Source organism: Muscardinus avellanarius, assembly GCF_963383645.1.
Source record: "Muscardinus avellanarius genome assembly, chromosome: X".
Taxonomy (NCBI): domain Eukaryota; kingdom Metazoa; phylum Chordata; class Mammalia; order Rodentia; family Gliridae; genus Muscardinus; species Muscardinus avellanarius.
Genome location: NC_137792.1, coordinates 75,861,559 through 75,887,686, shown reverse-complemented (window position 1 = coordinate 75,887,686; position 26,128 = coordinate 75,861,559). Strand labels below are relative to the sequence as shown.

Genomic DNA, 26,128 nt, shown 5'->3' with positions numbered 1-26,128 from the left:
TTTAGATGTTGTATAGTGTATCTCAGAATTATCATCTCTCCCTATATTATCTCATCTACCTCCCAGCCTCCATGACTGCCAGAAGCTGGGTTGCCTTGTGAAGCCTTTGTGATTTTAAGGGCAGAAGCCAGGGGAGAAAACAAAACATAAAATTTATAGGGGAAATTTGGCAAAAATTAGTCACTCTCATTTTCTTGAACATAATGGCACATCTTTAGGAGGCAGGATTGGGACTGGGTCTGTACTTGGGGTGAGAGAAGGTCAGGGCATTGAGCAGAAAGTTTCTGACTTTCCTGTGTAGAATATTACATCCGAAACTGTGGTCTCATTAACACTATCAAGAGAAACTGCAGAGTGAGAATTGGACTTAAGGTCTAGTTCTTCCGGGGCTGCATTAGGCTGATCAAAACATCATCCTAAAAGAAGAGAGACTATTTCAAGAGTGTCAGACAAACCAGTAATGAGGAAAATTGCTAGCTTATTCAGTTCCACTTGTTGATGACTCTGATTAAGATACTCTGGGGTAAATGAGAACAGGGAAGATGGGAAGGGGATTAACTAACCTTTTCATGAACATTTACTATGTGTGTTAGACATTTAGCTGACACTTTTTTTTTTTTTTTTTTTGCGGGTCTGGGGATGGAACCCAGGGGCATTTGACCTCCAAGCTACACCCCCCTGCCCTATTTTTTTATTACTTTATTTTGAAACAGGGTCTCACTGAGTTGCAGAGAGCCTCACTAAGTAGCTGAGGCTGTCCGCAAACCGTCATCCTCGAGGCGGTTTCAGCCTCCCAAATGCTGGGATTACAAGCGTGCACCACCATGCCCGGCTTGGCTGACACTTTCTATGGTTTAACATTTTTAGTAATCTCAGCCATTTCTAGATAGGCATTAAACATCTCCATTTTACAGTTGAGAAAACTGACACTCAGAAAGGTGAAGAAATCTTTTCAAGATTACACAGCAAGTAAGCAGTGGAGCTGGTATAACATCTCAAAGCTGTCTCACTCCAAATCCTATGGTATTTTTCAATCCTCTTATCAAGAAAAAGACAAAACCTTTGATTTTTATGGAGCTTTACTCTTAAAGGGAAAACAAAATCCCTTTCAATAAAATTCACATTTTGGTGTCCTGGCTCTATAGATTCTAGTATGTAAGATGCAAACAAGCAAATCTCTGTTCATATTGCAGTAATAGGGAGTTATTAAGGCACTTTCCACCTTTGCAACTCCCTATATAATCATCACATTATAGGAACACATTTCCTCAACTTCAAAGAAGGCGGCGATTTAAAGATTTAAAGCTCCTAGGAAAGTGTGTGTGTGTGTGTGTGTGTGTGTGTGTGTGTGTGTCCATCCTATGGTGGCAGCAATATTGACACTGGTTCTGGTTGCTCCTTCTATTCCATCATCTATTTTTAGTTTTGTGGTATTGGGAATTGAACCTCTAAGCTACACCCCCAGCCTTTTTTATTTCTTATTTTGAAACAGGGTCACATGTGGTTACTGTGTACTGGCCTTGAACCTGTCATCCTCCTGTCTCAGCTTCCCAAGTACTAGGATTACTAGTGTGCACCACAGTGCCAGACTCTATTCCACAATTTATATGGGTCTGGAGGAGGGGTTGGGGTGAAAATTGTCTTACATTATATTAATATCCTGGCCCAGGACTACTGTATATCTTAGGAGCTATAGCCTGGAACATTTGGCTTCTCCAATGTTTGTCCCTGTTTCACAGGCCAGAAGCATTGAGCTAGAGTGGGATTTACCAGGATTTAGACAGGTAGTCCAATGCTGTGTGTGTGTGTGTGTGTGTGTGTGTGTGTGTGTGTGTGTGTGTTGGGAGTAAGAGACAGGGAGAAAAGCTTTGAAGAAAAAAGAGGCTTCACCTGAGCAGCTGCAGGCGCATGGAAGTATAGCTGGTGTATTCTCAGGAGAGTGAGGAGGTGTGGGAATGTCCTGGGTAGTGCTGAGTGCCTGAGACCAGATGCTGAGAGAGAAGATTCCAGTTTTCATGAACTCCTTACACAGAATTAAGGGTGATGCAACCAGCCATTTCAGGTAGTCTGTGCTCTGCACAACTTACACTAACCTCTCTAGCCTTCTTTCCTCCCCCAAAAGGAGACTTTCTGGCTACATAATGCTTTAAGCAATGCTTTTCCTCCCCACCCAGGATGAGGTGCTGACCCAGGTCCAGCTGGGGAGAAGTTTTATGGATGTTCCAACTGCTTTTCATCTACACGCAAGGCTCATTTGTGCCAATTGAAAGGGCACAATAATAACAGTGGCAATTTAAACTGCGCTTCTCACTTTCCCCCTGAAAAGTGGCAAAGTGACTCACCACTGTTGAACTGTCCCTCTCCACCCCCTGACCTCTTTGCAGCAGTCTAGGAGGGTTCCCTGTGGGGTTGAGTTAGGAGCCAGCAACGCCAGAGATGCTTTTGCTGTGACTGTGCTGACAACCATGCCCCTATAAACATGTTCCCCAAAATGCAATGTATTCTTTTAATTTGATTTTCTCAGATGAGACTGCTTAGAAGGCATTTGAGCAGCACAAGCCTCACTAAATAGGCATGGTGCCTCCTCATCATGAATAATAGAAAATGGAGCCCATTCAGTAATCTTTTAGGAGGGGGGACTCTGCTACTTTTTGCTAAGGTGAAATTTAAAATTTAACCGCATAACAACTTCTGGTGGGGATACTGTAAAAATGGAGCACTTCAAAATCATTCCATTACCCCATTCTGACCCCTTACCTCCTTCCCCCTCTTTCCCCAATCCCACTATCCCATGAGTAGAAAATGCTCATTCTCGGCTCTTTCTTTCAGCACCAGCCTAAGGAGCTCCCAGAACTCCAACCAAAGAGGCGCTTCTGTGACTAGAGTAATTAAAAATTTTCAGGTGTCCACAAAACAGGTAATTAGGTAGAGAAGGTATCAACTGTCTGGGAGACAAACTAATTATACTAAGTACTCTTGGTGCTGTCAGTAAACTCAAAAGAAAGATTTATTGGGAAATTATACTATTTGATAGAGACTTTAGTGTCTAGCCCAAATCAGAGGACTCTTAGTTTTTGGTCCAGAGAAAGATGTAGGAACTTGGCCGACTGGAGTTCAAATACCAGCTCTACCTCCTATGGTCTGTGTGACTCTGGATAAATCACTTAACTGCTTTGATGTATGAAGTGTGAAATAGTGGCAATTATAGCTATATGGACCTCCTAGCCTCTTTGTGTGGACTCAAGGAGATAATGTCTGGTACACAGTAAGTGTTTAATAAATGATATCATTATAATACTGATTGCTAGTATTATTCTTACTATATACCAGGCATTCTGTACAGCAGCTCAGAAATATGCAGAGGGTCAAATAATTGCAGTTATGCATGCTTGTGTCAAGAGAAGTTTGAAGAGTAGAATTGTAGTGCCTCAAAGAGGAAGCTCTCAACTGGGAAAGAGGGGTACAGAAAAGCAGAGAAAGTTTTGTGACTCTGGAGGTAAGGCTTAAAAAATAACTAGGAGTTTGTCATGAGACCCAGAAAGAAAGGGCTGTCACATGCAAGGTCAAGGAGGTGTCAGGCAGGCCTTGAACAAATAATTGGGTTCAGCTGGGCACAAACTGGGACCTCCTGTCTGGGTGATGGTGGTGGCACAGGATCAGTGACCAAAAATCTTTCCAGCTTACTCCCACCAGCCCTTGTACCGCGCTTTGCGCCCTACCTGGCCATGCGGCGCCCTCCTCTTCGTTCCTCTAAGCAGTCAGGTAAGTTCACACCCTGCCCCAGCGAACTTGCAGGGCACACAGCAGTGGGCGGGGCGGACCTCCACCGAAGAAAGGAGATCCAGCCAGCCAGGGGCCCCCTGCCGGGGTTGCCGCCTCTACCTTGCCCCAATCCTGCAGCAATGTTCCACCCACCCCTCCCCCAAACGTGCACAAGATAACCTGGGTTCTTTTCACACACTGCACCCATACACTCACGGCATCACTCTCCAGGGGACGCACTGTACTAGTCGTCCACATGTGTCCACATCACACACCTGAGCATATCAATCAAAAGACACAGGAAATCCTCATATGCATACGCCTTTGAATACACACACCTTACGGATAGTTATAGAAATATCTTGCTCACAAACAACACACACACCTACACAACAAACACCACCTGTAAGCCCAAACTGACACTGAACTTCGGGGTAAGCACCCTTCAAATACACATATGCACACACGCTTAAACAAACACACACGTTTCATACCTATATACAATCACCACAGCACGATCAGAAAACCCGGCAGAAACACACATCGAACACACTCACATCCAAACCGCACCCTCATAGTCACACTATAATCGGGCAGAAACATACAACCTACAACCTACGAGCATGCACACACAAACACATGCTTTATGTTAAAGCCCACGCCAAATTCACCTCACACCAAGCACTTAGGCTAAAATATGCACCGCACACACACCCCAAAACACACCCGTCCACACACTGAACACACACACAGACATACCGCACCCGCGCGCGCGCGCACACACACGCGTACATGCATACATACATACACACACAGCTCGCCCCCGCCTTCTCTCTGGGCGGAAGAGAAGGGGGCGAGGAATGGAGGCGCGGAAGAAAGGAGGGAGGATGAGCAGGCAGGGTGGAGCGGGCACAGACGTTCTTTTCCCTTTGACCTGGAGTGTTGCACCTCAGTTCCCTATTTCTAGGCAAAGGGAGCGAGTTGGGTCCAGATAGGGTCCAGTTCGAACCCAGGAAAACAGCAAGGACCGGGAGGCAGCGGGCAGGCGTAAGGACTCGGCAGGGACCCTGACTCAGATTACAGTAGACCCTGCCGGAGGCTCCTCCTCCTCGCTTCCTCCTCCAGCCCCTTGACCTCCGTAGCCTTCCCCCTTCCTGCCCTGGCCCCAAGAGCTTTTATTCCCTCCCCTACCCCAGAGAGCCTGCAACTGTTAAGGAGTGTGGGACTTTATTGGTTTTAAAAAGTAAGGTGCTATCTTAATACAAGCTTTTTGCGAAGACTGTTCTAGTATAGTTTGAAGACTTCTCTTAATAAAGAGCTCACTATTTTACACAGCAGCAAAATTTCTAGCTAAAACACAATGGCTACTATAAATAGCTGACTCCGTGCTGGGCACATAGTAGGACACCACAGAAGTTCCTCCAACCCTCTTAACGTCACCAAATCTAGAAGGGCTATCTGAAATCTAGCACAGGCCTGTGGCTGCTTTAGGGCAGTTTTTTTCTTTACACACAAGCCTTCTGCAAGAGCCTCAGCCCTGGACCAGGAGCCATCAGCTGCAGGAGGCGTCAGAGTGACTGAATGAAGGTGCTTAGCACCACACCACTGGCAGTAAGATCCTCTCCCACAGTAAGCAGGTTACTGGGGGAAACTCTGAGGTCCCCTCCCACACCTTAAGCAGGCTACAGGGAGTAACTCCAGAATGCTCTGCAGCCATATTTGGCTTCTGTCCTCCACTTTAGTCCTTTCTATGTAGATTGATCACGGGGAAAAGAAGATGGAGGAATAGGAGGTCCTCCCCTCCCTGCTTTGAATGGAGCACCTTGAATCAAGTACAGTGCAAAGTACTCAAGCTTCACAGAAGTTGGAATCCAGCTCTGCCACTTTGTAGCTGACTACCTTGGCAAGTCATTGGCTTAAATCGAAGAGCAGTTGTGAGGTTTAAAGGAAGTAGCATATTCAAAGTACTTATCCTAGTTACTTCCCCTCCCCTCCATAAAAAAGATAATGGAGTTTTGGGAAGATGGGATCAGGGGGACTTGGCCACCAGCTGATACCCCCAAGCCAGGACAGAAAGGCAGAGGATGAGCAATGGATTCAGTTAACATTGGATTTCTTATGCAGCGTGCTGTGTTTAAGGGAAACACCTGCACAGTGTTTTATTTAATGGTGTCACTCTGACCACAAGAAATTCTAGGTCAAAATTCAAATCCATGGAGTTGTGGTGGGACCTTCCACTGTTGCACACCCCCTTTACCAAGGTGCCATGTTAATATTTGAAAACTCATAGTAAATGCTCATTGGGCATTTGGGATGATTCGATTCCCGTTACCTTAGGTCCTACCAGTGCCAGGCACACAACACAGTCTCTATAATACAGCAAAGAATATTCTGGGTGAAACCCCTTCGGAACACTGAGACTAGTCGGATGTGAGGAATTACAAGGGGCTTAGAGAGGGGACTCCAATAGTGGCACACTAAGCCCTGTGGAGATGAAGAGCAGTGGCTTTGGATAAGGGACCATTCCATTCCTCCTAAAGTTCTGCAGCTCTAAGCCTGCCTGAAAGAGCATTGTTTTAATGCAGCGGAGACTTCTGCAGTCAATTAAGAAGAAAGCCTTTTTCCTGGAGGGCAGGGGCCCTGGTCAGCTAAAGGGTGAGTCATTACCTCAGAGTTGGGCAGCTGAGATTTTGCTAAAACAGCAATGAATCAGTCCAAGATGGCATGGGGAGATTACCTGAGTGATGATGAGACTAGAGGATGAGGCAAGAGCCTGAGCCTTAGTCCCTTGAGTCTGGGACTAAGTGATAGAGTATCTGTATTCAGATGCATACATTCAGCTCCTAACCCACCTCCTACACACCCAGTCCCTAAGGACTGCCCTGGCAGCCTTATTAGAAGAGAATGTAGAGCCGAGAGCACCTCTTATGTGGTCTAGAGTGTTTGGCAAACCCTGGTTATTATCCTAAATCTGCTTTTCACTCTGGGCAAGCTTTTTTTCCTCTTTGGGCTCCAGTAGCAAGCAAGTATGTGCTCAATAGTTCACCTGCTATATCACACACTCTTCTTTACAATGCTATGAGAGTGAGCATTTATTTCTCTATTTTGCAGATGAGAAAACTGAGGCTTAGTGACATTCAGTGATGTACCAGCTCTCTAATATGCTATAATACATAATGCTAAATTTATGTATTTATATGACCAAGGCAATCACCATAATCTAAGCTGGCAATTTACCAGCCCTCTACCTAAATTGGCTCCCTGGGCACTCAGGTTTAAATAATGCTTCCATCTGACCCTAACACTAATACATTGCTGGCTACGTGGGTGGATTTTTCTTCTAACTTACGTGACACACTCGCTTTCACAACTTAAATCTTTCCCTAGTATGTCATTCTAAACTTCTACTTTAAAATTTCACCACTAGGACAGTGCACCCAAATATCAATTTCTTGTTGGGAGGTGGAAGAAATTGCCTACATAAAGTTGCAGTAAGGGGTGGGAGCATAGCTGCCAGGACTAGAAGAAGGAGTTGCAGAAAATATCTGATGAGAGAGAGAGAGAAAGAAACAGAAAAATGCCAGGGATAAATTGGATCAGCCTCAAACTTCTGCTCCTTCCCTTTCTCCCCCTGTTCTGATATGGTGCTACAGAATGTTATAAAGGGCCAGCACCCAGCCCATTTCCAGCAGGAGGAGAGAGATCCTCTCCTTTGATGGAAGGAGAACCCATCCTGAGCATTCAAATCATATTCCTGTGTGGGGTAAGATTTATTTAATTCCTAGGGGAGTGGAGAAGGGGAAAAAGCAAGGACATTCTGGTGGTAGCAAAGGTGGTGAGTGGCTAGTATTATATTCAAAACAGTGCCACCAGTGCTGCCTTCAGAGCCAGATCTCTCTCTAAGAGAAACTTGCCACTGAGATTCTGGATTCTATTTTCAGTGTAGGTCCTTCTGAGCTTTTGGGGAAAATGCTCATGTTTTTTCTGGGCCTCCACAATAGCTATGTATGCCTGAGCCTGCAGCAGTCCTCTATATATCATCTCTTTCTTTCCTTTTCCCTCTATTTGGACTCATACAGTCTTCGATATTCTTGAATCTCATCTCCTCTTCTTCATTTTTGTCCCTCTTTGACAACACCCTTCCTTTGTCTATTTCCTTGACCTAAGAGAGGAAGAAATCCAACTGGGATAGAAAATAATTTGTACTTGAAATTTCCTTTACTTGAGATCTTGTATTTTTGGCCCCATATTGCCTTTGTTGCATCAGATGAGAATATTGAGCTCTTGCAAATAATGTGCTTCTGCTTGATTGGTGATGTGTGCATATGACTGACAGGCTGAAGATTATAAGAGGGTAGTTTGAGAAGAAGTTTTTAAAGGAGAGCCTTTGGACATCATCCAGTGTCTAGATATGCATAGAAGACAAAAAAATGAAGATGATAGTAGTTTGTGGGGGAGAGAAAGTTAGGGGGAAGTTACTAAGGACTTTGTGAAGTCAACTGCTCTTTGCTCTTGCTGCTCGCTGAACTTTGAAAAAAAATGACCTTTTTATCTCTGAATTTGTAAGAGCAGAGGCCCCAAACAAGAACAGGCAACAAGGAGCAGTAAAGCAGAGGCAAGGAGTAGATGGGACTATCCCTTGCCCTATCTTGTGTGAGAAGGGCCAACAAAGGATGTCCCAGGTCAACTATAAAGGAAACCATATGGCATAGCAAAAATCATGCTGATCTGGGATCCAGGAGATCTGGGTCTTCATCTTGACTCTGGGATTAATTAGCATTGTGTCTGTGGATAAATTTCTTATTTATCCAAACTTCCACTTCTGCCTTTCCTTCACTTGTAATCTGAGATTGTGTGACAAGGCCTGTGGAGGGGTAATTCAAGCAGAAGAAAGATGAAAACCTTGAGCTGAATCTTGAAGGGTTTTGAATAAAGGGAACAGAGATTTTGGGGTACAATGAAAAAGAGTGGGTGTAGCCCAGGAATTCAGCAAACAGATATGCATAAGATACTGAGCTGGCTGTTGTGTAGAAAATTGCTATGAATCAGCCCCCACCCCACTGCAGAAAGCGTTACAGGGAGTGGGGGAATCTACACAGCCAAGAGGAACATTCATAACATCTGTAGCTCACTCAGCTTCGGACTAGCCACAGAAGTGATGCCAGACTCATTAGTGGGTCAGCAGCCTCGCTTATTCCCTGGCCAGAACAGGAGAGTCACCAAGAGGCAGTGCAGGGGCAGGCACCAGGGGCCTGATGAAGGGCAAGTGAAGGGGTTGAGATTACTCCAAGTGTAGGGCACAAGGAGAGGGAGGGCAAGGAGGCCTTAGAGTGCCAGCAGGAAATATTTAATTTCTGGAATTACCATTGGGGCCAGGGAGCCTAGGGTAGTTTCTGCACACTGTGGGGCTTTGCAGATTTTTTGCTACTCCCTATAGCTACACAGAGGCAGGACCTAGGACAATCCTCAGGGGAGGGTGCAGAATCTGTAACAACCTCCCCATCCCCCAGTGTTCCTAACTCAGGATCAGGGGCCTAAAATTAGGCTGGGGTTCAAATAAGACAGAAGGAGACTGGCTTAGACTCCCTTCCTGAGCCCTGACCTCAGTAGCTCTGGGGAGGAGATGGGGAGGGAGGCTTTATTTTAAACTGCTGTAAACCAGGGCCTGAGCCTGTGTCCTGGAGGTCATGAAGTTCCATAGAATAGTCAAGGACTCTGCAGACATGAAGGCTGTATCTCCACAGTCCTGTTAGATAAACATGATAATAATAAATTATGCTGGTTGTTTTTTGAGCTTGGAGATGCTCACTGACTTGCCCAAGGCCACCTAGCTGCTTAGTAACTGAATGTTCCCCCTGACTCTTGATCTAGGGCTCCTTTTCCTACATCAAAGTCAACATCGTGGTCTACTTTTGAAGGAGGGTGGCTAGGTAGTTAGACGTTGATATTTTAGAAATGTGGTTATTTTTAATGTAGTTTAAAAATATTATCTCTCATGAAAACTGTGCGGGAAATATTTACTACAGTCCCAATTCCCTATGACAGACATTCAGCATTTTGAAAAAAAAATGGCAGAAAATTGGATGCTTATTGGGGAAGATAGAATCAAAGGCTAAGAGAAATGAGTGGGGGTTTGGGTGAAAATGGAGAAGCTATCTGCAGAGAGTCTGAGAACCTCTTTACCCTAAAAGTTGATTTGACATGTTCTCTGTCTGGATAGTTTGGGGGAGCATCTCCATCTTATGCCCACTCAGTGGAAGAAGATACAGATGCGATCTGGAAATGTAAATGGAGGTGTGTGGGTGGGTGCGCATGCGCATGCGCACGTGCGCATGCACGTGTACACGGATACCTGAGAGGGTATGAAGATACTATTACACAAATGGATCTTTGTGAGTAGGAGTGTGTATGTGTATCCAAAACGGGCATAAGTCTTAAAGTCTTTTAGGGGAGAGGGTGGGGACTTAAAGTGGGAAAAGTGTATTGGACTTTACTGAGTACATACTAAAACCTACATTTGAGCAAGGGTCTGTCCAGTGCTAGTAGGTTAGTGGAATTAGACCCCATCCTTAATGCTCTTTTAAGGAACAAAGCAGAGAACATATATTTGAATTAGTTCAAAGAAAGATAATATTAGTGCCATTGGCCTTTCTTTTCTCCCCCCAAATTGACTTATTTTTATTTTTAATTTATTTTTTTATTGCCACATTGCAATTATACATCATAGTGAGATTCATAGTGATACACTTCTACATAAGCTTTCTTGATAGTCCCTCAGACACTTTACATGTACATGACCCTCATCTTTGCTGTAAGATCACATGGAAATCTTTCCACTCCAGATAGTTACCCCTTTCCCTGCTCCATCCTTAGCAGGGATGAAATGCATATGGTGCTGAAGAAGCCAAAGATGGGCACTAAATTCCTTATCCTCCTGTACTCCTGCCCTGCAGTTAGCTGCTTTTCATATCTGATCATACAGACTCAGTGAGAAAATGGTCCCTCTTATAAGACCTCTCCAAAAACATATCTCCTGCTAACAGTGGTACCTTCCAGTGGGTGAGTGGGTGGGGGCATTCCTCAGAAGAAGCCCCATTTGCTTATTTGAGACATTAGCAATTTGGTTAGTCTTCCTCTCAAATTTGACTCCTAGGTAATTTTTTGGGGGGAGGGGAATTCCTTACCTGGGGTATAGCATAGTTCCCTTGGGAGGATTCCTTTATTCCACTCTATCTTTTATGTAATCTTGACCACAGACATGCCTAGCAGGTATCATGATTCTTCCAAGGTCATGGGTCAGAGGCTCAGAGAAGTGAGAAAATTTGCTCCAAGTCACAGAATTGTTGGGGGTGTCAACTGTACATTTGAGGAGGCTAGGATTTCAATGCAGGTTCCAGTGCATAGGTGAGGAACATTCTAGTTTGCTATGCTATCAAAGCTGGGAGTGAAAGATAGGGTAGAATGAATTCATATTAGTATTTTTATGTATTTTATATATCTCATATTTCATATTTATTTGTTTTTCATGCATTTCATGTATCTCATACTTCATATATTTCTATCTCTATGTCTTTATTCACATTTCCCAAGAAATGTTACAGAACAGCATACATAATATGAAACCTAGCCACGTCCTTAGGTAAGAAAGTAATCTTGACTTGGACCTTCCTAGTTCTAGGCAAAACATGTTAGTGATGAATGCTAAGAAATGCCATGATTCGGTGTGAAAGGTAATGCCTGGTCAGGGATAAGTAGGATTCTATAGGGTAGTACAGCGTGTTCTTCTAGGCATTTTGGTATAACCTTAGCTAAGTGCAACTATTCCAGAGCTGTAGTTTGATGTTTTCTGTAAAACAGGTGGTGGCATAATCCCCAAGCCACCTCCTTTCCAGGGGTTGTTGTAAGAATAAAATGGAATGATTCATTTATTCGTAAATCATGAATAGCTGCTTTAAATATGAGACCTTTATATTCTCTCAAACCCTAAGATTTTATAATCCTATGATTCACCCAACTGAACACTTAGCAAACACCTACTACGTGCTAGGGTATAGAGAAAAGGCACATAAAATTTTGGGAAAATGAAAAAAGCACAAGGCAATTTAGACATTAAAATATTTACCATTTATTTATTTATTTATTTATTTATTTATTTATTTATTTATTTATTTGGTGGTACTGGGGGTGGAACCCAGAAGCTTTCTTCCTGAAGGCTATACTCCCAGACCTATGTTATATTTTATTTGGAAACAGCATCTCACTAAATTGCTGAGAGCCTCACTACATAGCTGAGGCTGGCTTTGAATCCGTGCGATCTTCCTGTCTCAGCCTCCCAAGCGCAGGGATTACAAGCGTGCACCACCACACCCAGCTTTTACCTCTTATTGATAGCACATATTACTATTATTTTTACTTCTTCCACAATTTAACAGACTCAGAAACTGAAAGAAGATTTTAAAAAAGTGTACAGGACACAGCTTGTAATGCCAGCACTGTTGTGCACCTTGGCACATTCTGCAGATAATAGTGAGAATATCTTCATCTTGTATTTGATGTCACACCACCTTGTTTACACTATTCTTTGGGTTATTTATTGCATAGAGACTGCCTGTCACCATCTTGAGCTGGAGTTGTTTCTTTAGTCAATAAAAGGCCATCCTATGTCCTATGGAATGACGACTGTATTTATTTTACCAAGATGTTAAAATTTGTGGTGGCTGCCTGCCTTCAAATATGACCTCCCTTGGCTTTATGGAATTAGGTTTTGATTATGTGTACATTCTTTTGATTTTATTATTTTGCAGTGCAGAATCTTGAAGCTATTAAAAGCAGAGGTGGATAGATAAGGCAGCATAAAATGCCCTGGACTGGAGAGAACTGGGTTCTTGTCCAGGCTTTGATGTCAAATTGCTTTGTGGTCTTGGAAAAACCCTTGTCCCTCTCTGAGACTCAGGTTTTTGAACTGTGGAATGGCATTTTGGACTAGGTGATGTTTAAGGTCCTTTCTGTTTTCCGAACCAGTTCAGTATTTTCAATAGTTCCTGAAACATTTTTTCAAAGTCAGGGCTTTTGTCAAGATATTTTAGCAGTATTGCCTTCAGTTTATGAGCTTTTGCAGTGACATGACCATCAGACTCCATGTATTAAAGAACTCTGCCCCCAAATTTAATTATCTTGGGGCATCACTACTGCATAGAATAAAACGAGTCATTTTGTTCACTTTATCTGCAGCCTTTGCTGAAGTGGAGGTTATGGGATAACAACTTAAGGGCTAACTCATTAATGCTCAAGGATGAATGAAATAATGTGTCAGCAAACCAAATTGGTACCCAAATGTTTTCATCTTTAGACCTGTATCTATTTCCCACCTTGTAATATATTAGTGGAGCTATCTTTATCAATTGTCACTGCCCATAAACATTTGAGTAACGTAGATACAATGCCTTCTGGGCACCCAGCTCTGTTCATTATCAATTTCTTAAACTCCGAGGAGCTCTCAAAGGCTTGGAGCAAAATTCTGATGGTGCCATAAAGTGCCTAATTTATAGGGATTCAAACCATAGCATCAGTGCGATAGTTGTTCTTTTTATCCCAGGTATTTTCTAGCGAGTACTGCACCATTCCTAAATATGTGGTGAGGGATGAGGGTGCTGGAGTAAATTAGTCCTCCAAATTGTGAAGGCTGTGGATTTATGCCTAGCTGAGAGCATTTCTGTTCTCCCAGCTTCGAAGCAGGTGACTTTTCTGATGTTAATTTGTTTCTCCATCTGTGGCATGTATTCTAGGCGGACTTGAAGAACTGGCTTGATGCAGCCCAAAGGGACTTCTCATTTTTGTGTTGTTGAAAACTTGATTTGAGCATCCTTCTACTCTTTGTTCAAATTTTCCTATTTGGTATCTACTAATTTCCAAGCTCCTTTATTGATATAAATAAGAGTATATGTTCTTTTGTTGTTCACAATGTAAAATGAGATGGCTTGAAAGACAAAGAGATTTGGGCACATACAGTCATTTTACTAATCTGAATAATAAATTTAAAGTATTGGATTATATCTGGGCATAGTGGCACATGTCTGTAATTCCAGTACTTGGGAGGCTGAGACAGGAGGATCACAGGTTTGAGGACAGCCTCAGCAAATATTGAGACTCATCAACCTGGAGAGACACTAATTAAAAAAATAAAAAATAAAAAAGGCTGGGGGGTGTAGTTTGGAGGTAGAATACCCCTGGGTTCAGTCCTCAGTACTACACACAAAAAAAGAAAAAAAGAAAGAAAAGAAATTGGATACAATTAGTTTTTCTAAGTTTAGTAAAATAATTAAAAATATTTGACCTCATCAAACTGAAAATTGAAGACCTATTCCCAGTAGTCTCTCCAGATATCTTTAGGTGTACTAATAAATAATTCAAGTTTAGAAAATATTGAACAAAATAGCTTGTTCAATGCATTGATACAAATGTTATTTTTTTGTAATTACTTTTGAAGCTTAATATTTTCTGGTAAATTCGGGTCCTTTTTAAAGAATCTCCAGTGTCAACACATTTATTTTAAACCAATGATACAACCAAATATGATGTCTTATGCTCGTAATCCCAGTACTGGGGAGGCTGAGAAGGATCATAGGTTTGATGCCAGCCTCAGTAATTTAGTAAGACCCTGTTTCAAAAAACAAACAAAATAAGCTGGGTGTATAGCTCAGAGGTAGAATGCCCCTAGATTCAACCCTTACTACAAAATAATAGTACATATTACACATGTTATTCACTCTCGCACAACTGCAGAATTGGGTATGGTCACTTCCCCATTTTATTTATTCATTAGGCTACTGATTCTAAGAGAATTAAGTTGACTTCCCTAAGGTCACACAGCAAGAAGTCATAAAGCTTCGCTTTGAACTCAGTTCTGTTTGGCTCCAACTTTAATGCCTAGTGAAGATACTTGTATAAAAAAATGTTTTTGCAAATGTCTTGTTCTAGACTGTATTCCTTCTGGAGTATCTTTTTTTTATCTCATCACCACTTCAGGCTAGTGCCATGGAATGCTTAAGAGGAAAGGGAAGGACCCTTGGAAGGAAGAATGGTCTCTTAGCACCATGGTCCCTGTGGGGAGCTATCTTTTGTTTTCAGCTTGGAAAATAAGGCCTGAGGACAAGCAGAATATTCAGCAGAGCCTGTTGTGGGTCTATAGTGTTGACTTCCACCTTCATGCTTCCTTGCCCTATTTGCTTCTTTGTGGGCACACTAGTCTTCACAGCTCTGCTTATGTTTTGTATCCTACTGGTGCCTTGAAAGGGTCAAAGGCAAGCAAGACAGTGTCAATTTTGCTGGCAGAACTGCACATATGACTGCTCTTAAGTTTAGCTCTGTATGTTCAAGCAGGGAAGCAATGACAAACGGTTTATTATAAGGCCTTTGATTTCTTTCAGAATTGTAAGCATCTAGTGAGTGACTCATCTCTCAAAGGCTTTTCTCTCTCTCCCCCTCTCTCTCTCCTTTTTGGGCTGGTGTTGATTTGAGGTTTGACTATTTGTTCTTACCTTATTTTGTGGGGAGGGGAGGGTCTGATTTGCATTCTGGTTTGTGAAGGAAGAGTCTGATCTGCTCTTGGGGGTACCCAGATCTGGTAAGCCTCCACAAGGAGAACTAGCTGAACCACTAGGACAGGTACAAAATGTCTGGACTGAGGTGAGGGGAGAGAGGGGAGTGATGTGAGAACAATTATGCCAGAGCTAGGCTCTGTGTTTCTGGATGAGATCCTCTACTAATAGGCTCTGGAACTGCTGTTGTGAGTAGGAAAATTGCTAGAGGTTTAGTCTTGGACTGTGATTAGATGCATGTGCCTTTGGTTAAAACAGTCACTTTGTGCTTGCAATCTGGTGATTGGCCTTAAGTGTTCGCTTGTGGTCCAGGGGACAGTGCTTTGCTGTTGAAGGAGCTTTGAAATCCATGCTAGTGGGTTTTCTCTTAGCTTAGCTCAAATGTCATAGAAAGATCCTTCATCCTTTCTCATACTGCACCTCAGATATCCGGCAATTATTTTTGATATCTGTGATTTGGGGCTATTAAGGAAGAGAGCAAAAGTGAATGTTGAAGGTAAAATTCAAGGTGAATATCTTGGAGGGAGGGGGATTGTTCATTTATTTAGATTATTGCATGCTAAACCATTATCTACCTCTTCTCTGTCAAAGCCACATTATCTTATCTTTGAAATTTAACACACTCTCCAAATAATATAGAGAGTATTATTGTAAGACTTTATGGGAAAGGGAATCTTAGAAAAGTGGCAGGTGACTACTTCCTCCTTTTTGTCAAAAAATTTAATTCTCAATGTCCAAAATTATTTTTTCTGACAGGAACCAATATTTACACATTCACCCAAACCATAAACTTGGAAGCTAGCCTAAATTCTTTTCATTATAATTATTTTTTCCCTAAATCCTGTCACCTCTACCCAGTAACACTGACTTGGTCAGCATCTCTTGTATCTTGGCTAATCTACCTGCTTCAGGCTTTCTATTGAAACCAGGATTGTTTTTATGGCCGTCTGATTTTTCCAGTGTACAATTCTGACTCTGCTGCTTGCTGCCTGAAACCCTACTGTAGTTCCCTGTTGCCTTAGGAGAAAGTCCAAGTCCTGGCCTTGGCTTACAGGGTCATTTATGATCTCATCCCTGCCCATCCAAATGTATCTTTGTCCAATCCCTTCATATTGGTGGGAGAAGACAACCTTTCTCCTATCTCTTTACCTTTGCACAAGCTCTTTTCTCTCACTGGACACTTTCCTCTCCCTGTCTCCAGGCAGACTTAGCTGATTTCTCCTTTCTCCTCTCACAGCATTTTGTCTATATCTTGGCTGAATGACTTATTACAAGATTTTGTAAATTGTTGCTAACTTGTGTACCATCTCCATTGCACTGTTAAATCTTTTTAAGAAAAGGGTAGTATTATCCTGCTCATCCTTTGTATCTTTAGCACCTGACGTAAATTGGGCAATTAATATAGATTTCTGTTTTTTTTTTTCTTTTAATGAATGGAGGAAAGAACAAATGAGTAGATGTTTAGGAAAGGATGCTATATGGGGTGGCAAGAAATCCCTAACTGGGGGATGCCGGGTAACCTGGGAGAAGTATGAGTTAGTGGGAACCGTGGAGAAAGGTTATAAAGTAGGGTTGTCATTATACTATGAGAAACTTCATTCTCATCACCAATTCTGTGTAGGCAATCTCACTAGGAATATTCTGGAAATGATGTTTGTTTTTGTACAAGTTGATTTATTTTTACAAAAGTAATATAATCAAGTTGCACAGCTTTTTCCCCCTGGTAAATAGGGAAAACAGCAAAAGGCAAACAAAATACTACCACTTAATATAAAGGCTATTAGTATTTGGGTGCATTTCCTTCAGTCTTGTATTTTTATGCATGCTTTTCTTCACATAGTTGTAATCATAATTTTTACAATCCTATATTTTGTATTTGTTGAAATGCTCTTTTGTAGGCATCATTTTATGACTGCATAATTTTTATACTGTAGTAATTATGTAATTTATATAACTAATCTCATTCCTGGGCTACTTTCTTTCACTATTTTTTTTACTCTTATAGCTCATGTGCATATAGTTTTTCTTGTCCGCAGGAAGATTTCATTAGGATAGATTCCTAGAAGGGGAATTACTGGATCAAAGGGCCTGGGGATAATTTTTGGCTCCAGTTCCAGGTGTCAGTTTGTTTTCTGAAAAAATTGTATAAATTTACAGTGCTCCTAGCCTACACGAAAACCTTTTTCCTAATCAGACAGAATTATTATCATGAGGAAAAAGAAAAATAAACTCTATAAATGTTCTAATTAATTAATTGAAAATACTGTCTAATTCTTGTCTCAAAGTACTTTTTAGAGAAAATTGTAAGATTATTTTTCTTCTTTTCTTTTCTTTTCCTTTTTTGGTAATTGGGTTTTTCCCTTTTCTGGACTATCTGTTCAAAGCTGATTTTTTAAGTGGTTTTTTTTTCCCCAATAAGCAACCAAGAGGCAGCTCTGCTTAAGGGTGAAGCCGCCTCCCAGTTTTCCCTCCCCCTCTACCCCCCCATAGTTCCCTCCACCAGGTCCAGTGACAATTGGATGATGCAGCCTTGATAATCATCCGATTCCAGAATGGGTGGCTGCATTCCTTTTCTGAAGGCAGTAAGGACACGGTGCCCCAGAATCATGCCCCCTTTGCTGTTGTTGTCCGCCTTCATTTTTTTAGTGAGCGTCCTGGGAGGAGCCCCAGGACACAACCCGGACCGAAGGACGAAGATGGTATCGATACACAGCCTCTCGGAGCTGGAGCGTCTGAAGCTGCAAGAGACTGCTTACCACGAACTCGTGGCCAGACATTTCCTCTCTGAATTCAAACCCGACAGAGGTGAGTTGGACCCCGGAGTGTGGCGTCCTCGCCTTCGGGCGAGTGGAGCCCCCCGGGCAGGAGGGGACAGATTTGGGGTCCAGGAGGGTGGGAGGGGCTGTCGCCTGGTCCTCGGACCCAGCCAGGAACCCCAGGCGCCCAAGGAACCGGGAGTTGAAAGCTGTCTATTGAATTGCAATAGAGGTAAAGATTAGTTGAGTTGGGGTGAAGCCCGGGGGGCCTAGGGGTACTAAGAGAGTCAGCTGTCAGCCACAGACAAGTGTACAGAGGACAGGTGAAGAATCAGACGCAGTGGGTGCTGTGCGAGCATCAGGCAGAGGGAGTCCGGAGGCTTAGAGGGAGACTCCAGAGGGAACTGGGACAGAGACGACGCGGTTGAGAGAGACAGAGAGATCCTGAGAGAGATAGACACGCGCCAAGCCAGGCGAAACGCCGGAGGCTGTGAGGCGCACTGGGTGGCGACCAGACGTGTGTGGTGCGCGCTCCCCACCTCAGCTGGCTGCCGAGGAGCCAGCGGCAAGCAGTACCGGACCGGGTTCGAGCGAGCGCATCAGGAGGATCTCAGGGGTAACCTCGCATATTTGGCCACCAAGTCGGGGAGGTGGGAGGGATAGGAAAGTGCAGAAGGCTGAAGGGTCGCTGGGCGCGCACCGCGGTTGCAGCCGAAACTGAGGTAGTTTTAGGGCGAGGAGACCCCGCAGGCAGCCGCCGCTGTGAGATCAGGAGTGTGCAGATAGCCTGGTGTCGCGGCTTCTCTAGCAAGCCGCGCTGGGAGCCGACGGCAGCGGCGGTGCGAGTGCGCCTGCAGTAACTTGGCGACCCTCGCCCGCGGAGGCGCTGCGGGAAGAGCCCCTCCCCTCGCCTGTTGCTTGATCCCGGCGCCTGGGAGCTCGCGCGCATTTATCCTTTAAGTGTTGTGTATTGAAAGCGACTGGTGCGTAGCAAGTTGCGTCTTAAATTAGCTGCTTTGGTTAAATTCTTGGAATCGTAATATGGGCTAGATGGGATTGGTCTGTTGTTAGCCGGGGGGAAACTGAGGCTGGGAGACAGCAAAAATACTTTTGGAAGGCTGCACGGAGCTCCTCTTCTCCTTCTCCCCCGCTGCAGATTACCGCGTTGCGCTGATTTTAGTCACTTGATAAGTCCTATTTGTATGTGAGTGTGTGTCTTTCCTTTTTCTCTTTCCTAGCTCTACCCGCGGACCGTCCAAACACTTTGGAGAAGTGGTTTCTGATTCTGAGAGGACAACAGAGGGGTGAGGGGGCTCTGGGATTTTCTTTAAGGCAGAGATAGAATGCTGCACCCTCCTGTGTAGAATGGCCCTTGCTGCTGGAGATTGGGCGGTATCAAGGCCCCTGAGTAGCACCCTCCAGGGGGTGATATCAGGAAATGGCGAAATAGGTGCAGGCGTGCTGGAGGTCCTCTCAGACCTGCCTTAGCCTTCCCAGTGGACCTACCCAGGGCTGATCAACCTGAAGAAATAGCACTCATTGCTTCGAGGTGGTCACCCCTGCAAGACTGAAGGCGGGGACTTTGAGCCCCGTCGGGGTAACTGAGGGGTACCAAATCCTGTCCTCTGAGCACTGCAGGGGCTTTGGGGGCTCGCTCTCCAGGGTGGGGCGCTGTTGGGCGGGAGGGGTGGAATTGGCTGCTGGTGGTTCTGGGAGGAGGGCTATGGTCCCTGCAGTTTCTCCTGATTTAGGCGCTGCGGGGATTTGACGTTTCTCTTGCATTCTCTTCCCTGACTCTGTGGTAGTCTCACTGAAGACATTCGGCATTCGCCTGGAAGAGGTCCTCGTGAATGAGCTTACCCGCCGCAAGCATCTCGAACTGACAGCCGCCATGCAGATTGAAGAAGCCACCGGTCAGGCTGTGGGCCGTCGTCGGGGGAACGTGGTGCGCAGGATGTTTGGCCGCATCCGCCGCTTTTTCAGCCGCAGGCAGAATGAGCCCACCCTGCCCCGGGAATTCACTCGCCGTGGGCGTCGAGTAAGTTAAACCCACTAGGTTTCATGAGGGGTCCCTTCCTGAGGTGTGCAATGGGTGTGAGGGGAGTGGTCCAGGCCTTTGCGCTAACAGGGTGGGGTGGCTGAACAGAACACATTGGGGGTGGGATGCGCTTTTCTTTCCAGTTCTGAATGCCAAGTAATGCTCTGTAAGGTCAGAATCGACCCCTGTTTGCCATCATTTGAGGGTAGTCTGGGTTTTCTCCACAGGGTGCTGTGTCTGTGGATAGCTTGGCTGAGCTGGAGGATGGGGCTCTGCTGCTGCAGACCCTGCAACTTTCAAGGGTCTCCTTTCCTATTGGCCAGCGACTTCTGGGATCCAAAAGGAAGATGAGTCTGAACCCAATTGCTAAGCAAATACCCCAGGTGGTGGAGGCTTGCTGCAAATTCATTGAGGAACATGGTAAGGGAGCCAGCCACAATGATTAAATCAAGGAGGGAGGCAATTAAAGAGAAAGAAGGTGTTTTAGAAATGCAGAAATAAAAGAGTTGCTCCAGAGAGGGGAAATGGTAGCATTCCCCTCACACTAGCAGAGGTTGGGTTGCAGATCCAGAAGGAGGAGAAAGGGAATGCCACAGAAAAGGGGGTAAAAGATTCTTAAGATCTTCTGGTTTTTTCTTTCAGGCTTAAGCACAGTGGGAATTTTCACCATTGAGTACTCTGCCCAGAGAGTGCGTCAGGTACATTAATTGTTTACATTTGTGTTCCTTGGACAAGTAAAAGCACATGTAGGTAGGGGATCCCCTGAGACATAACAATAATTTCATAACTGGCATGGGAGAACATACTTTCTACCTCCCCCAACACAATATTGCCATCTACCTCCACTGAAACTTGGAACTTATTGAAGGCATGACTAAGAGGGAGCCTATGGGGGGGCAGGACAGACATACCATATCTTCTCTTCCACCTTTTAGCTCCGTGAAGAATTTGATCAAGGTCTTGATGTGGTGCTAGATGACAACCAGAATGTGCATGATGTGGCTGCACTCCTCAAGGAGTTTTTCCGTGAAATGAAGGACTCTCTGCTGCCTGATGATCTGTACATGTCCTTCCTCCTGACGGCAAGTAAGTCTTGGACCCCCATGAGGGGGTCAGGAAATGAAATAGTAAGGGAGGCTAGTGACAGAGCTTAGGCTGCAGGATCTCCAAGAACCTAAGGAGGAAACAAACATTACAAGATGAAAAACACCTCTCCAGGATATATACAATTGTTGTCAATAAAAATAAACAATAAAAAGCCATCTCCAGGTTACTTTCAATGTCTCTTAATGTCCTCTTATTAATCAATTGCTTGAGTCATTTTGTAGAGCTATCAACAATTTTTTGAAGCAGAAGTTCATCTCCCTTGGTATCAGGTTACTGCCAAGGATAGCCCCCTGACTCAGACCTTGTTTTTCTTTTAGCTCTGAAACCCCAAGATCAGCTTTCTGCCCTGCAGTTGCTGGTCTACCTGATGCCACCCTGCCACAGTGACACCCTGGAACGTCTGCTGAAGGCCCTGCATAAGATTACTGAGTACTGCGAGGACTCCATTGGCACTGATGGACAGCTGGTAAAAAGTCTAGGAAAGGGTAGTGAGGACTGCAGTAGGGGACATGTGTGGGAGTTTATGAGGACATGTAGTGGTAAAAAGAGAGGGAAACAAGAATAAAGAGATATATACCTTTTACATTTTCTGGCATTACCCCAAGGTCAATCACATTTGCTTTCCTTTACCTAGGTTCCAGGCAACCGTATGACTTCCACCAACTTGGCATTGGTTTTTGGTACGGCTCTCCTGAGGAAGGGAAAGTTTGGCAAGAGAGAGTCCAGGAAAACTAAGTTGGGGATTGACCACTATGTTGCTTCTGTCAATGTTGTCCGCGCCATGATTGATAACTGGGATATCCTTTTTCAGGTAGGTAGAAGTTTTAGAAACTCTTATTTTACACATTCCTTCTCTGTTCACCAGTCAAAAGAAAGTTGTATGTGGGTAAGTAAAGCAGGCAGTCACAAATATCCCCAGTCTAGAATTTCCTTCCACATTAGATGATCATGGTGCCTTACTCCATTTCTACCATTGCTCATTTTACTCTTAGGTGCCTCCTCACATTCAGAGGCAGGTTGCCAAACGTGTGTGGAAGTCCAGCCCTGAAGCCCTTGATTTCATCCGCCGCAGGAACCTGAGGAAGATCCAGTGAGTGTTTTTTGTTTGTTTCTTTATACTTTGCCTGAAGCATATTACCATGGAGGCTTCCAACTTTAGACCATCTTTATGTTAATAAGTCCAAGTAAAACTAACTTACAGCCAGGTGTGGTGGCCCACACTTGTAATCCCAGCATTCGGGAGGCTGAGACAGGAAGATCACAGTTCGCAGACAGCTTCAGCTACTCAGTGAGACCCTCCACAACTTAGTGAGACCCTATTTCAAATGAAAAAGAATAAAAATAGGGGAGGGGGTGTAGCCCAGAGGTCAAATGTCCCTGGGTTCCATCCCCAGACCTACAAAAAAAAAAAGAAAAATAACTAACTTACTTTTTCAAATTTCTCCTCTTTCAGGAGTGCACGCATCAAGATGGAGGAGGATGCTCTGGTTTCTGATCCGGTGGATTCCTCTGCTGAGGCCCGAGCTGCTGTCCTCGCTCAGAGCAAGCCGTTTGATGAAGGTCAGTTCCTTCTTGGACCTTCTGAAATTCAAGCCCCTCCCTGCTGAAGATCGGGTTCTTCCTGAGGGTCAGGCCCTTCCTTAGGACCAGGTCTTTGCTGATAAGTCCACTAAGGAAGATAAGTCAGTTAACAAAGAGCTAGTATTTGTCAGTCAAGGAGTAGTTTTTGGGGAAGTTCAAGGTCTTGAGATCCTAAATAACTTAGGGATTCAAGACGCCCATATCAAGGGTATATCTGAGTTTGATGAGGAAGAAGGTGATGATGATGCCACCCTGAATTTTGATGATCTTCCTCCCCTTGAGGATATTCTAAAACCTGATGATGAAATTTCAGAACTCATTGAGATCCCAGACTTTGAAGAAATACCTTATTTTGATATGGTTCCAGAGCCTGAAGGAGCCCCAGATGTGCAAGGAATCTTGAACCCTGATGAAAACCTGAACCATGACCTTGATGAAGGACCAGATTTTGAAGAGCACCAAAATCTTGACCTGGCAGAAGTCCCCTATCTCGATGTAATCCCAAACCAGGAAGAAGCCTCAGATGCCGACGAGATCCCAGGTAATGAAGAATCCCCAGACCCTGATGAAATCCCAAATAATGCAAATGCCCCTGATAATGAGTCCCAAGATTCTGAAGACCCCCATGCTGAAGAGATCCCACTTGTTGATGAAGTCCCAAATGGTGAAGCTTCAAATGCTGAAGAAGAATCCGCACTGAACAATGGGTTCTCAGACTCAGAAGAAGACCTCAATCTTGAGGAAGTCCTAGCTTTTCATGTGGTTCCGAGTCCTGAAGAAGCCACTGCAGGACACGGAATCCCATATCATGAAGAATCCCCAGAGGTTAATGGGATTTCAGACTATGAAGAAGACCTCAATCTTTAAGAGATTTCAGCTCTTGATAGCATCTCCAATAATGAAGAAAGCTCAGATGCTGAAGAGATCCCAGATCATGAAGAAGCTGCAGAGTTCAACATAATTGGAGGCTCTGAAGAAGATGCTGACCATGAAGAGGTCCCAGATGTGCACATTATAGCTGGTCCCGAAGATGTCTCTGACTTTGATGAAATTCAAGACCAGGGAGAGTCTCAGATGTGAGTGCAGTCCCAAACAATGAACAAACCTCAAATAATGAAGAAATACTAGGGTATGAAGAAGCCTCTGATGTCAAAGCAAACCAAGACTCTGAAGAAAGCTCCAGTCTAGAAGAAGACTCAGTTTCCATTGTGGTCTCAGAGCTGGAGGAGGCCCAAGATTACAAAGAAATTCCAGATTCTCAGAAAGGCCGAGCTAATATTTCTGATGAAGAGGAAATTAACATGTTAACTCCAGAGACTGATCTCAATACAATTCCAGACCCTCCACAAGACCCGGCTATCAATCTTGAAGAAGTCCTGAATGTGGAAGTAGTCTCATTGCCCAAATATCTTAACCCTAAAGAAGTTCAGAATCCACGGGCAATTCGGCTCTCTAAAAAAGATGCAGATTTTGAACTCTCTGTGGACTCCACTCTCCTTAAAAACAAGTCTGAGCCTAGCCAAGTCTTAGACTATAAGTCTTCCCCAGAGTCACTGAAGGGTAATATCTGCTTATTCCCCTCCATGCAGTGTTGTAAGCTTAAGGCTCCAGCTTTGTTATTCATTTGTTTGGTAAAATTAGTCAGGCTTCTTGTAGGGTGGTGGTGGTTATTCGAAAGTCACCCTCTTCCCCATTTCCCCAATGGTATTGTCCATTTGCTCTGAGCAGTTTTTGCCTCACTCTCTCTGTTTCCTAACTCAGTTTCTCTCTTCCTCAGCTTCCACAGTGGATAGGTCTGTGTTTTGTGGTTAGGCTTTAGTCTTCTTACATGTCAAATGGGAATAATCATTCCTTCTCTACCTTTTTGCCTTATACTGTGTTTGAAACTCTAGACTAGGTTTTTGTGACTTGGGTGGTTTGAGAAGTCTGAAGTCCAATAACAAAAAATTAACATTTTTACTATTTTCCAGGTTCCTCTGAGGAGCCAGCTGTGCCTTCTGGCACTGCCCGTTCCCATGACGATGAGGAAAGAGCGGGTAACCCTCCTGTTCCGGAGCAAGACCGCCCATTGCTCCGCGTGCCCCGGGAGAAGGAGGCCAAAAGTGGCAGCAGCTATTTATTTCCTTAGATGTTTTTCCTTCTATATGGTGCCGGACAGGGGAAAAGGGTGGGGGTAGACCTGGAATGTCACAGAAAGCATTCAAGAAAGTCTTGAAGATAGAAGTTCCACAGGAAAGAAGGAGTTGTACCTGATGCTTGGATCAGGATGCGAATTCCAAATACACTGCCAGCCCCTTCACTGGGGATGTTGGGTCTCTTTAGGTAGTAAAGCAGAGATGTTTCTGTGTCATGCCCAGGCTCCCTGGTGCTACCTTGCCTTACTCTTTTACCCCTGATCCTGGCCTTCTCTCTCACTAAAGTCCCCCCTTTGATGTTACATTTGTGGTAAACACCTGTCCCAGAGAAGCTCACAAATCTCGAGGTGCTTTCCCTCCCCCCAAGGGGATTGCATGCTTTTCCTGACTTTCCTTCCCTCCTCCTGTGAGCTCTTTTGGAAAGGCCCTCAAGAGGCATGCTAGAACGTTAGGTCAGCCTACTGATAGCTGACAATTAATGCTACACCATGTCACACCAACTCATAGCCGTGTCCCCGCAGCAATTCCACCACCTCAGGATTCTTTTCCCCTCCAAAATATTTAGACCAATGGCTCCTCAAACAGCCACTCCCCAAATTCTGTGCAGTTTTGCTCAGGTCACACCAACGGGGAAACCTCAAGTGTAAGCCTGACTATCTTTTCTGGGATCAAAAGTTAGAGGAAAAATAGATTTTAGTACATGGATCTGTTTTAATGACAGCTGTTGTTCATATCAGTTTGTCAGCAAAACAGTTAGTTTAGGTACAGACACATAGTTCCAAGTAGTTAAAGTCACCTGATTTAAAATGTTCTTATCTATCGTCTCTGTAGCTCCTCTATGCAGGACGGTATAAATTTGTGGGACATGCTCTGGTAACACGCAGATATGGGTTATGTATGACATCCAAATTATAGCTGATATTGATGGGTAACAACCGTTAAGGTCCATAAAATGAAGAGTGTATTGTATTGAGGGATAGAAATTGATCACACAATGGGTAACAACCACAGAGCTCGACGATTTGTGATTGTTAATACTTCTCTGGCATTTAATCATTAATAAACATCTGTGTTGTGACAGCAGAATATCCATGGCTTACAGCGTTTTTTTAATTTAGAGGGTGAGTTGGAAAGTTCTGACTTGTGAGCTGA

At 44.1% G+C, this 26,128-nt stretch overlaps 1 protein-coding gene across 2 annotated transcripts in view; it reads left to right on the top strand.

The window, feature by feature from the left end:
- The window catches only part of ARHGAP36 (Rho GTPase activating protein 36), a gene marked incomplete at both ends in the record, with an annotated part of 30,416 nt that extends 5,447 nt beyond the window's left edge, over window positions 1-24,969 (top strand). Inside the window, 11 exons of one of the 2 annotated variants that reach the window (XM_080719396.1) lie at window positions 18,006-18,164; window positions 19,354-19,419; window positions 19,921-20,153; window positions 20,381-20,573; window positions 20,796-20,851; window positions 21,089-21,239; window positions 21,578-21,726; window positions 21,895-22,071; window positions 22,253-22,350; window positions 22,714-22,820; window positions 24,812-24,969. In XM_080719396.1, coding sequence (XP_080575522.1) covers window positions 18,006-18,164; window positions 19,354-19,419; window positions 19,921-20,153; window positions 20,381-20,573; window positions 20,796-20,851; window positions 21,089-21,239; window positions 21,578-21,726; window positions 21,895-22,071; window positions 22,253-22,350; window positions 22,714-22,820; window positions 24,812-24,969 — 1,547 coding nt within the window. Of the gene's footprint in view, window positions 1-17,911; window positions 18,165-19,353; window positions 19,420-19,920; window positions 20,154-20,380; window positions 20,574-20,795; window positions 20,852-21,088; window positions 21,240-21,577; window positions 21,727-21,894; window positions 22,072-22,252; window positions 22,351-22,713; window positions 22,821-24,811 lie in introns of those variants that run through there. The other variant, XM_080719395.1, reaches the window with a different exon arrangement.
- Window positions 24,970-26,128: the final 1,159 nt, after the last annotated feature.